General features: G+C 46.4%; 1 protein-coding gene across 2 annotated transcripts in view; it reads right to left on the reverse strand.

Moving 5' to 3' along the window:
* VIRMA (vir like m6A methyltransferase associated) overlaps positions 1 to 13474 on the reverse strand; it is an 811754-nt gene that overhangs the window by 722504 nt on the left and 75776 nt on the right. For both annotated transcript variants that reach the window (XM_086966010.1, XM_086966009.1), the window contains exon 3: positions 8539 to 8625. In XM_086966010.1, the coding sequence (XP_086822136.1) occupies positions 8539 to 8625 (87 nt within the window). The remainder of the gene's footprint in view (positions 1 to 8538; positions 8626 to 13474) is intronic.

The raw sequence follows: 13474 nt of genomic DNA on the forward strand, positions 1-13474 counted from the left end.
TAGTTGGCTTGTGGGCTTTAGTTTTATCCACCCACTAGATAGTTGGGATAATCTTTAAACATGTTAATTACCTGCTTTTCAGTAGCTCAGTGTTAGCCATAATGCTAGTCAGCTTCAAGAAAAGCTTCTTGAGCATTCTGTGATTATCTTTGATAAATGTGAGTTGTGCATTTGTTTTAAACATAATTAAAAAGAAATTTACAACAGGACCAAGGAACAAATGTAAATAATTTTGAATACATTACAGTACAATCAAGCTCAGAGAACGAAGGATCCAGTGCAAATTAACAAATGCAACGTACAATAATGCTCATGCTTAGCCAACCTTCTCTCCAAACCCAGAACAGATATGTCTATGTCTTTGTCAATTACCAAATTATCAACCAAAGGTCAGGCAAGGTGAAACATAATACATTTGTGTGAGAAAGTGCCATCTTTCTTGCCTTGGTATGCCCCCACTTTTTTCTGAACTGCTGATGTGCTTTGACTGAGTGCGCCCTGGGTTCCTGCCAACCAGGTACCCAGGGCCTGTGTTCCTTCCCTAAAACTGTGCTGAAGCTAAAAACCCAATTGGCATCTCTGGCCACCTGTCAGCCCCTAGTAAATGGTACCCTAGGTACCCAGGGCATGGTGACCAGAGAAGATCCCTGAGGGCTGCAGCACTTACTGTGCCACCCTCAGGGGCCCTGTACCCGGGCACCCGCACACAGCCTTTGCAGGCTGAGTGCCTAGGTACAGAACTAAACCAAGAGCCGACACGGCACACATCCCTGTGTGCCATGCCCACAGAACCCACTGCCCTGGCATACTTCAGTCAACCCTCTAGCTTGGTGCCCTAAGCCAGAGGTGTGGGCACAGGTGCATGAGCCCTGTGCCCCTACAGTACCACGGGCCATTCCTGGGCACTGTAAGTGCAGTGATGCCATTAAGAGTATATGGTGCTGGGAGGTTGTCATTACGAACTCCACAGCACCAAAATGGCTACACTGAAGACTGACAAGTTTGGTACCAAACTTCTCAGCACATTAAACCTGCACTGGTGCCAGTGTGGGATTTAATGTAAAATGCACCAGAGGGCATCTTCGAGATGCCCTCTGAAATCCTAACCTACAATCCACGTCTAGGCTGAGTGGCTGCAGAGGCTGCCCCACAGCAGACATGTTGCTGGACCCCTGGGTGGAGAGTCCCCTGCTCTCCTGGGCCTGCAACAATGCACATCCTGGGCGAGGTGCTAGGTCTCCTTCCCCAGGATGGGCAGGGGGAAAGCTTCAAAGGCATGCCGCCTCTGTGAGCTTCTCCAGACCATTTGCCGTACCCGTACCCAGCAACTGGCCCCCACCAGTTCTAACCCCCTCTCTGGCGGGAAGACTGGCGGGAAAAACTACGTCAGGAAGGGGGGGTGGGCCAGCCTGTGCCAACCCCACCCCTCAGGTGGGGGAAACGAGGAGAAGCACAACCCCGGCCCCCCGCCATCTTGTAGATGGGGAGCCCTGCCCAATCCCAGCTAGGCTCCTGCCCCCCTCCCACAGGAGAGGAGCAGGCTAGGGGGTGTACTCACCCCAGGACAGAGACCCATTGGTCCCTGCCCTTGCCCTACCTGTAACGGCCCTAAATTCAGTATTTCCTTCCTCAGATCCCGATACGAAAACAAGATAGAAGATCAAGAAGAAAGCCACATATTTATGGGTCATTATATCCTCCAACGTGAGCGAAATTAATCAAGCCACATATTTAGGGGTCATTATATCCTCCAACGTGAGCGAAATTAATCACCTTAACTATACCCCCCTGAATAAGAAGATAAAAGAAGATCTTAGAAGAGTGGACAACTTACATCTGTCTATTATCGGAAGGGCCAACTACCTAAAAATGAACATTTTCCCAAAAATACTCTATCTATTTCGAACAATACCGCTCTTGGCCGGAGGTAATTATATAAAGACTCCTGACTCCTCCATGTCTAAATTTATTTGGAGTTACGGTAAAATTAGAAGGGCTCTACCATATTTAACTCTACCATTAGGAAGGGGGGGGGATTAGCTGTCCCTAACTTAACATTATATTTATGGGCAACATTTATCCAACACATGGGCCCTCTGTTAAATTCACGTACTGTACGTAATAATGAACATTATTATATCCCTTCTATCTATGAGCTTAGCCTGGGGACTAAATGTCAGGGGTTATTTCTGAGGCAGGTTGAACCATCTTATTTTAAAAAAATTAAGTTCAAAGTTGTTGTTGGTGCCTGGAAGGTCTGGAAATTTACATCAAAACAACTGAAGATCCCTAAGTTCACTAAATATACTCCCTTGTGGGATAGTTCAATTATTCCGGCTTGCCTTAATGATAGTACCTCCCGGAGATGGGCGAATATAGGTATTCAGACAGTGGCAGATTTTTTAAATCCAGTTGGTATTACTACCTTTGAATGGCTTCAACAGAAATATACCATTCCTGCCACTGACTTTCTTAAATATTTTCAAATTTCTACATATATTCGTAATTGCACTCCCAAAATTGAACTAAACCACATTCATTTTTTTTCTATTGTTGGGAAACAATCTACCAGTATAGGTATCCTGTATCAATTGTTTATGGAAAATGTTAGAGATGATTTGGAGCGAGTAGAGCAAGCTTGGGCTCTAAGGTCGACTAATCCAAATATAGACATTGATCTTTCATTAGCTTTATCATCAAAATTGTTTATTGCCTCCAACCTTAAAGCTCAATATTATAGAGTTATATATGACCTGTATTATACACCAGCCAAATTATTCTCATGGGGCTTGCGAGCTGATGATAATTGCCCAAGATGTAAACAACCTCAAGCAAATTTAATCCATATGTTTGCCGAATGCCCCAAATTAGACCTATTAAAAACGATGATAATGAAATTCTGGGCCCAGGTTTTTGGACGGAATATAAAAGATTCAGTAACCCTCTATGTGATGGGCCATGACGATTCTCTGGGGCATAGCATCGAGGAGCAAAGATCCATGTTCTTAGCAACTGCAATTTTACGTATCATTCTTGCTGCCCGATGGAAACATCTGGAGCCACCCACATTTCAGATGTGGCTTGGTCGTTTCCTCGCCACATATAAACAGGAGATTTCAATTTATAATACTAGGGGTAAAAAAACTAGACTTCTTGGGAACCAGATTTGGGCCCCAATTTCTAACTGGTATTCAAATGTGAAGTCGTCTACTCTGATTACTATATCTTGATTTGTTAAGATCATATTGTATAAAATACGGTATTGAGTATATAATCTTGGATATGTTGATTTTTCTGGTTTGTCTTTTTCTATTTTTCTAACAGCTGATGTAGATATTGATTAATAGGCATAATTACCCTGCTCTGATTCCTAATATTTCTGAAATATGTTAAATACATCGGATAATTTTGTATTACTATATTGTTTGACTGAATGTTGCTACAAAAATAAAATAAAAGAAAAAAGAAAACCGCAATTATTTAAGGAACGAAAAAAAAAAAAAAAAAAAAAAAAAGATCAAGAAGAAGAAGACCCGCCGTGCAGCTGCTAACAACAGGATGACAACTACTGACTTGGCCCCAGCCCTACCGGCCTGTCAATCCTGGAACCTGCCCCTGCCTAATCCCAGTGACTCCTGCGGACAGCAACCTTGGGACACCCGGAGGACCTGTCTGCCTTGACCCGCTTAAAGACTAGGGCTCCCATCAGCAGAGTCTCTGCTGCAACAACCCACCTTGTGCTAACCAGGAAGCTCCGGACCAGCCCACTATGAACACGCCGAGCCAGGGGCGGGCCCAACCGAACCAAGACCACGAGGACGTCCCCCCGGCGACTGGGACCCGAAGTCCAGTGCCCAAAGACCCTTCTCGACGAACCAGCCGACGCCTGCAGACTTAGAACCAGCGGCCACCCCAACCGCGACCAGCCAAGGGTAAGCTTTTCCGACACCCAAAGACACCCCTGCACCCGGTGCCCTACAGCCCCCTGTGCCTCCCTTTGGGGTACCTACCTGTGCTCCAAGATCCCAACTTACCTCTCGAAGTGCTGGTCGCCCTTGGAGAGTCTCCGTCCCCGAGCCTGCAGCCTTTGTTCCTTGTTGACCTTTCCCATTGGATAACATTGAGCGCCCGACGGCTCAAGAGCACCCTGCACCCAGTCACCAGAGTGCCACTGGCTGTGCCACCTTTGTCCTATCCGACTTCCCCCCTTGCCCTGAGAAAGTGACCAGGAACCCAGCTCCCACAGCAGCGTGGCCTGCTGGCTAGCAGCCACCAACCGAAGGCCCCCTTTCCCTCATTGGATATCATTGGGCCTACCTACCTCTGCACCCGCCCGGCACTGCGCTGCTGGGGCGGAACAAATTGTATTTACCTGACCCTGGGGGACCCCTGAGTCTATACCCGGAACCTTAACTTCACCAGCCAAGTACTCACCTGGAAACCGGTAACTCACTTATTTGCCATTGGATAACATTGACCCATTCAGACTCGAAAATTTTCTAAGTGTGATGTTTTGAAAACTGCAAATATTCTTATAAAATCAGCCGAAGTCCGAATTCCGAAGTACTCACCTGCAAGCAGGCGAGAAGCCAGTACTGTACCTTGCAGCCAAGTACTGAACCTCAAAAGTAATCCTTACCTGGTTTGCTAGTAATCGTATTTTCTCCATAGGAACCCATTATATGCCTACTCTTGAAAACGTGAAATATTCTTTAAAAATCATACGAAATGGAGGAGGAGCCAAGCTCCACATCGTGATGGCCGCACGGTAGCTCGGCTCCGCCGGCCTCCCTGCCCAAACTCTACTATCCTGGCACTCATCCTGCCCAAAAAGAATAACAATTTATATGCGCAGTTCTGCAGTCACTCACCATCCATCCTGGTGGATCCGGCGCTCAGTGGATCCGCAGCGGCGTCCTCCCGGAAAGTGTGGCCTCTTCGGGGTAGAGACCGGGGCCTCACCTTCTGCGAGTTCCCGGCGAGACGGTGTCGGCGGCAGCCTCGGGTGGAGGTTTGAGGCCGGCCGGAAGATGCCGATGTGCGAAGAGCCCGGAGGCAAATGAACGCGCCTGGGACTACTGTCCGGTGTTCCGAAGGTGGTGAGCGGCAAGGTGTGTGTGGGGGACTCCGTGCTGGTGGCTCCCCCCTTTGCTGCCGTCCGGCCATTCCGGACTCCATCGCTCGGTGGCGGAGAGTGTTTTCAGCTGAGAGGTGGCGCCGGCGGGTCCCCCTCTTTTGGTGGTCATTATTTCAGCACCGTGGGTGTTGTTTGTGCGCTTGAGGGGGATCCCGCGGGGGCCCTGCAGGTGAGCCCACCCCTGGAGTTGGTTTCGAGGATACGACGCAACAGTTGCAAAATGGCGGCTGCTGCCATGTCCAGTGGACCGCCCCGGGATGCCGATTCCTTGCCTTTGTGTTCCGCTTGGGCCTGTTCTGGTGAGAGCGAACCCACGATTGGTGACGTCCTGCAGGCGCTGAAGATTTGGCAGCTGGCCTTGGCCCAAGATTCTTGTGTACGGGACGAGGTGTTGACCGCCATTGCTCCCGGGTCGTCCCTTGGGGACGCGGATGGGCCCGAGGTGGTCGTTGATTGTTCTCCGTCTTCTGGTGGGTGTAGCGACGATCCGATATGTAAGCGGATGGAACTGCTGGTGATCATTGACACTGGTATGCATAGCTGCCGTAAGCTCCTGCTTTGCCATCGGCAGAGGAGATCTCCTGGGTTGCTCCCATTGATTGTCCAGCGACTTTTCCACGGCCTTTTCTCATCACCTTGTTTTGTGCCCACTGCATCGACGTACATTGTGGCGTTAGTTAAGAAAGGACTAGGATGAGCCCGGTTCTTACTCCGGAGGACTACTATTCGGTGCACGGAGATATGGACTGCCCCAAAATTGTGATAATTTTTGATTCTTTCATATTCATGGATATCCGAAAACCAGTCAGTTTCGTTTTGGGCCACGCTCATGGTTTATGTGGGCGGGGGGTGGGGGCCGCGCTTCCTGCCACATGGTTCCTCTCCCCAGGCTCTTCTTTTTCTCTTTCTCTTTCTTTTTCTCTGTACCATCTTATTCTATATTTCGGGTTCATAATTAGGGTGACAGGCACGCTGCTGGGGGGGTAGGCCGTAGCCTTCTGCAGGGGTGCAGGGTGGGGTGGGTGGATTAGGGTCTATTAGATAGTTACTAGTTTCTATGGCTCTTTTGTGTCCTTTCCTTGGGTCTCCACGGCTGTACATATTCCCGCGGGGTGAGTTATTGGGGGAGAGGATTAAGTACTTGATGTAATATGCTACCCACGGCTTTGTTTATCCTGAATTAGTTGCCCCGCCCCGAGCACGTTTGCTATTCGCATTATTGTTCGCCATTACCGCCGTGGGGCGGGTACAGTAACGTGGAGTCCCCCTATTCCCTCCTTCCTTTTTATTTTTATTTTTAGTATCTTTGTTTTCTTATCTCCAGGGTTGGGTTGTATAATGATTTCAACTTTATCTGTCTCCCTGATGGTTTTTACTATTGTGGGAACGCTGTTCAGTTTGTCCCTGGGTACGTGAGGTTGCGAGTGGACACTATCACCGAGGAACTGTAAGTGAACCTATGGTTTGCATGCTTGGGACCTTTCTGATTACTGATCTGTGGATTTATTAATATGATGTAGTTGGTTTTGTTCCCCGCCACGTACACCAGGTCGTTACTTATACGACTGTTTCTTTATTCTTTTAATATATAAAAATGAACCTCCTTTGATCCTATGTCGAGTGGTTCCATTTAGTTAGCAACATGGACTTGCAGCGTTAGGTGATATCGTCTAACCACTCCGTGCTTTTAATTGATAATGGTGCTTTCCAGTCTTGTTCCGTGGCCGGCCCCCGGGTTGTAGGCCCGTATTTGTACGCATCCATTTAATCAAATAAAGGTTTTCAAAAATTTTAAAAAAAAATAAAAAATCATACGAAATACTGAAACGTAATTACCGTCCTGTTTTAAGTTCAGACGCCAGTGCTGGCCCTAGAAGTCCAGTACTGGATTACAAAAGTATCGCAATCATACTTTACCTGCAACCTGAATTTTCTCCCATTGAATAACATTGCCAGATTGTCATTGAAAAGTTTCTAAGTGTGAACTTTTAAAACAGCTTTGTATTCACGAAAATTCACCACAGTAACTAAGACGTTTTTGCTAATCTGGTTTCAGCTTAGACCCAGGGACTGAATCTAGGATCTAGTCCTGGAACTACTAAAGTAATCTGTACTGTAATCAACTGTACTTTTATGGTAACAATCCATTGAGCTCAATGCTAAAGTGTGTCTAGACTTGAGTTGCCTTCAGCAACTCCTATACCTATTGTGTTCACCAGCTTTATTGCTTCCTTGCAAAGTAATTACATGAGAGTTCTCATATCTAGCAAAGTATATTTTTATGCCCGTTGGTTATAAAAATAAAACAACTATATCTTTGGATATAAAAAACATTAGCCTGGAGTTCTGTCTTTGAGTGTGTGAAATCCTTTGCTGACTGAGTGTGTACACAAAACAGGTGATGGACAGAATGTGGATCAATGTCACACATTCACCCCAGTCCAAAGATCTGGGCCCAAATCCATCGTTTTTTTGCACTCCACACCACCCTGGGTTAGACAATGGCGATATGCAAATCAGCTCTGACCCTGTGCCCCATGGGAACAGTCCAGTCCGAACTACAAAAGCCATGTCCTTCCCAGAACGGAATCAAGCATCCGAGGACCGGACCGGTTTCGAGGTAACATCTCTCATAAGCCCGGCTAGCTTGACTCCAGTGGTGTGGAGTGCCTGGGACCCACGTATGAGCATCCCCAGCGCACTTATGGCAGCAATTGCAAACAAAACAGGTGATGGACAGAATGTGGATCAATGTCACACATTCACCCCAGTCCAAAGATCTGGGCCCAAATCCATCGTTTTTTTGCACTCCACACCACCCTGGGTTAGACAATGGCGATATGCAAATCAGCTCTGACCCTGTGCCCCATGGGAACAGTCCAGTCCGAACTACAAAAGCCATGTCCTTCCCAGAACGGAATCAAGCATCCGAGGACCAGACCGGTTTCGAGGTAACACCTCTCATCAGCCCGGCTAGCTTGACTCCAGTGGTGTGGAGTGCCTGGGATCCACGACTGAGTGTGTACAACAAATGCTTTGCACTGCCCTCTGGTACTGCATTACTGCTCGACCAAGATACCATTTTGAAGAGTAAGGTCAGTCCTGATCTGACTTCAACCTCTGTTATACCTTTGGGGTTTGTGGACTCTATACACACTGTACTTCATTATTGTCCAGTATATATAGAGCCACGTTCTCACAATTTGCAAATCCTTGCATTTGTACTCTTGTTCCGTCATTGTGCAACATGCATTCCCCTTCTATTTTGGTTTATGCGCACAAAGGGCACCAGAAAATGCTGTAGCATCTCTTTTATTCTACAATGGACACTTACATATACATCTTCTCAAAAATAAAATATGTTAATGATTTTGCATTTACTTAATTCAGCACGGACTCACCTTCCCAACCTATCAAAAACAGTGGCAGTTGGTTTGCTGACATTGTTGAAAAACAGGTCCAGCTGAAAATTATGCGGCGACGTCTCACTAAGAAGGAAAGAGGCAAAAGCAAAAATGGAAAGTATTATTCTATGCTATTTCAAATTCAGTTTCAAAAGAAAGGCATGAATCCGTTTATGACCCCACAGTAAACACTAGGAAAAATGTTTAACAAAAAATATATATGTGCTTTCACTCGTCATAATCACAACTACTAATAAAGACTATAACAATTAGCTGCAATGCTGTATCTTGAGTTGCCATTTCTCCTGGTAATGGAAACTTCAAATGCCTTCCTCATGAATCGACGGGGCCTTTGTGGTGAGGTACACGAAGGAAAGAAGAGCACTGTGCTCCAGTCCATGCTAGACTGGCCCAACAATAAGAAATCGAAAACACCAATGTAATCCGATTTGTCTCCAAATACCGATCAGGCAGTTGTCATTTTGTATTCCATCCTATGCTACAAAAGATGAATCAGATCTAGCTTGACAGCGCAGCTGTCGTCAGACATTACATGGTCATGCGAAAAGGAAATTTAAGAAGCATTATTGATAGGGGGGCTTAAGCTCCAGCAACATACTGATCTTCCTCTCTAAAAGCTTGTCTTTAGGAAGAAGCTGTGTACTTCTGAAAAACAGGGCTGGTTTTGCATTTCACAAAAGCTTATACTCAATACTACAGGCAGAGGTTAATCATGGTGAAAAATAAGCGATTGAATGCCTGACTGATTTAGAAGGAAAATTGATGTCAAATGCCTTAGGTCTACTCTGCCTATTATGAAAAATGACAACTTTAGTAGATCTAACTTTTACATTGTGAAATGTATATGTTAAAGTCAATAGGCCTTTCATTATGGATTATTATGACAGCATTAAAGCTTATAGTTTAGTTATGTAGAATAGCATGATCATCATAGTAGGCAAGCTTTTCGTGTTGGGTAGTACGTGACAAACTACAGGCAAGATTTTCTTTTTGATAATCGTTGGCTCTATTAGGAGGTGTTGTATATTGTTTTGTCACGTTTGCACATCATTTTATGACTTTGTGCCTTCTGGGAAAGCTTATTCTCAATGCAGTATGCCTGCGTGGACTCCGACAAGCTAATGAAAAAGATTATGGGCCTCTTCGGTTGACTGGGAAAGGTTATGTCAGATGTCAAATCTCTGATCTGTTATTATGAAAAAGGTACAACATAGTAAGTAGACCTACATATTTACTGTGAAAAACATGTTAAAGCCAACAGGCCTTTCTGGGTGGATTACTGTTACACTTTGGTAAACCTGTAGATAGGCATTTTGTTGCATGGAATCAGAGAAGGTCACCGTAGTAGGTAAGGATTTTAGTGTTGTCCAAGCCTCCCCGACTGCCTTGACTTACCTTTTCTTAATCATTTGTTTATGTTAAGAGGGCCCATCAATACCTCCGAATAATTCCAAAAGGGCCCCTTTCTTGCCGCTCATGTGTCCACTATCCCAGTTGTTTACACATTCCCCTTTGTGTCCATGCCCCTTTACTCACTTCTGTACACTTACTGCCATCATGGTCTAACTCAGGGGTCAACAACCTTTTAATGACATTTATCACAAGCTACTACTAATATTAGCGCTGAGATAGGGACAACATCAGGCAAGATTATGTTAGTGACCACCCTATGCAAGATTACCTGCACTAATCCCCTAAATGCGAAAGGCAGAGTTGCCAGCAGTAATGTAAACAAGCATAGGCGAAGGCAATAGGTCTGGCTTCAAAAGAAATATTGTACAGTAAGATGAAGCATTACAAGTAAATACTTTGGAAATGGATAGATATTTGTGTGGAAGCAAAGAACTGCAGAGTAATATTAGTGTAGGTTAGAAGGTCAGGTGACAGACCTAACCATCATGTAGTTGATGACTACACTCCTCCCATCTGTGCTGCTGCCAGAGAAAAACACCATAAATTATCTAGTTATCAAAGATCCTTTAATAGCATTACACCATTGTGTGTGGCTCTGGATGTTCAAGCTTCGGCATCAGGATAAATAGAAAGATCACAGCTGCGTGGAGGGTAAGCACTGCTTTGATGAAGCGCACAACTTCTGTCCAGTCAAAATATGTACTCCGGTCTCCTAGCATGTGGGAGGAGCCAAAGCACCTCCCGAATGATTTCAAACAAAAGCAAAGGTGCACCACTTCTCAATTTACAGGGAAGACAAATATACAATTTATTCCCAGGCAGCCGTAATCGTCCAAAATTTTCTTTATTCTAAACCAAATTCATAAAAACAAAGTCATAAGCATCACTTATTGAAAGTGAGACAGCCGAAGCGTTTCGTCCTTGAAGCAGACTTCTTCAGGGTAGATCTAAGCCAAGGTCATTACCAACGTTTGTCAGCTTATAGGCACTTCCTTCTGGAATTCTGTATTATTTCTGTTCAATGGCACTCAATGTGAATGGATTCCCATGTATAAACAGCATCAAGGGCAGAACTATCGATCACACCCGACTGTATGACTCATATTTTATTAGGGCAATACGCTATCAATTGTTAGCCCGCAGCCAATGTTTAGCTGTCCGGCATGCCGTCAGGGGTTCGTCAAAGTGCCAGGCGTCGAGACCGTAGAGCAGAAACAGGAAGCGAATCGCCCGAATGATGCTCACATAATTGTTTGGCAACAGCTACGCTGTCAAGCCAGACCGTGGTAATAGATAACAGCCACAGATGAAATGCCACTGTCCCCAAAGTAATAATGTGTATAAGTCCCTGCAATGCCACATGATTTATAAATAAAGTACCAGCTTTAATTATATTTTGGAAATGTAACAATTTATTCTAAACATCTGCTTAGGTGTTCTGAAAATACATACATTTTGGTCTAGGATGCACACTTTTTAGGTTTCGCCTCGTCGAAAGCTGCGCACTGCGCAGCTTTTTGGCGCAGGCGAAATCTAATGGTACAACAGTGTGGCCTTCGTTCCGCCTCTCTCTTACATTGGCTAGCTCCATAAATGGAGGCTAGCCATTGTAAGAGAGAACTGTCCGTCATTTCCCGAGGCGATTGGTGGGCGTTCCACCGATTCTTTCCCTCTCCGTAACGTCATGAAGACGTGGCCACTGTGGGCGTGTACTTTTTTTTTTTTTTACAACGATGTTTGTGTTCATTGTCCGTCTTGTCCCTGTCCCGCTGGCTGTTTCCTGACCACCCTCCCGCTGTCCGTGTGCCTGCCCGACGCCCCCCCCCCTGTCCGTGTGCCCGTTAACCCGCCCCCCCCCTACCGCTGTCCGTGAGCCCGTTCACCCACCCCCCTCCCGCTGTCCGGCGCAATATGCTGCTAATGCTTGTTACACTTGTCCCCAAGTCTCCGCTGCACATGATTATTTTCTCCTTTAGTAGTGCTTGATGAAGCGCTGCGGAGCCCTGCTTGGGTGACATAGTGCTTTGAAGACAGGTTTAGTACTTATGAGCGTGCTTTAGAATAAGAGGGCTATACACCCGCGTGATCTCATCTATACACCTTTAGAAACCTGAGATGAATCACTCCAGGTGCCTCCAGACACATTTCCTGCTCCTGGTGTGACCTTTGTCCACAGAGGTGCGGTGCCACCCTCCGGTGCCTCCAGCTGCCGCCGGGTGCAGGGCTTTGTAGGCGGAGCCCTGGGGTCTCACTCTGTGCTCCACATCAGGAGTCGGCAGGTTGGTGTGTTTTATCCACGGGGTTTGCGAGGGGCTCAGTGTGTGCTCGATGTGGCCCTGGCCGTGTGCTGCTGTTGGGCCGGGCTGTGGCTGGATATAGGGTCTGGCCGTGTGCTGCTGTATGTCCTGGCCGTGTGCTCGCTGTAGGGTCTGGCCGTGTCCTCCCTGTAGGGTCTCGCCGTGTGCTGCTGTAGGTCCTGGCCGTGTGCTGCTGTAGGTCCTGGCCGTGTGCTGCTGTAGGTCCTGGCCGTGTGCTGCTGTAGGTCCTGGCCGTGTGCTGCTGTAGGTCCTGGCCGTGTGCTGCTGTAGGTCCTGGCCGTGTGCTGCTGTAGGTCCTGGCCGTGTGCTGCTGTAGGTCCTTGCCGTGTGCTGCTGTTGGTCCTGGCCGTGTGCTGCTGTAGGGTCTGGCCGCGTGCTACTGCAGGGTCTGGCCGCGTGCTACTGCAGGGTCTGGCCGTGTGCTGCTGTAGGCCTGTGTGTTGCTTCTGCGGCGCCTCCTCCGGCGGGGAGGAGGGGGGTGGGGGGTGTGGGGGGACGTGGGGGGGAAGGGGGCATTGCTCCTTTGACGGACCGGTGCTGGGGCTTCACACACAATTAATTCCCATCTTTGCCTTCTTCGCAAAGCAACCGATTTCAACAACTCCATTTATATATTTCTATATAACTAGTAATTTATATTTTAATACAATTACTATTATATATTTTAAATATGCTTCTATCCAAATACACACTTCATAAACTATACGATCTATGTGCCAGTTACAGTACCAGAAATAAATGTATTAAAAACAAGCACTGGCATAACCAATAGGTCTCGCCTTTGGGACCTTATAAGTGTTTACCAATGCAACAGTTGGTGTTGTTGCATCAAGGATATTCCGCTGCATAACTAAATACTTTTAGGGTTAAAAAATCGAGACCTATTGGCTATGCCAATGCTTGTTCTTAATTTGTCTGCGTTTGTAGGCATGACAGACTAAAAATATTTCGAGGATATGTTATGTGACGCCACCTTCATTTTAATCAATGATGTCAGTTTGTAGGTCATATGTGATGCCATTCTTCATTTAAGCCCATTATTGCAGCAAATTTGCTTTGTGCCAATGTGCACCTTTCTTTTGAATTAGTTGTTTTTAATTTACATTATGAAAATTTGGAGCTGGAAAAGTACCCCAGCACTTCCCACGGCACAGACTTCACTGACGCCGGACTTCATTCAA

The sequence above is a fragment of the Lissotriton vulgaris genome, chromosome 4_1 (assembly GCF_964263255.1).
Source record: "Lissotriton vulgaris chromosome 4_1, aLisVul1.2, whole genome shotgun sequence".
Taxonomy (NCBI): domain Eukaryota; kingdom Metazoa; phylum Chordata; class Amphibia; order Caudata; family Salamandridae; genus Lissotriton; species Lissotriton vulgaris.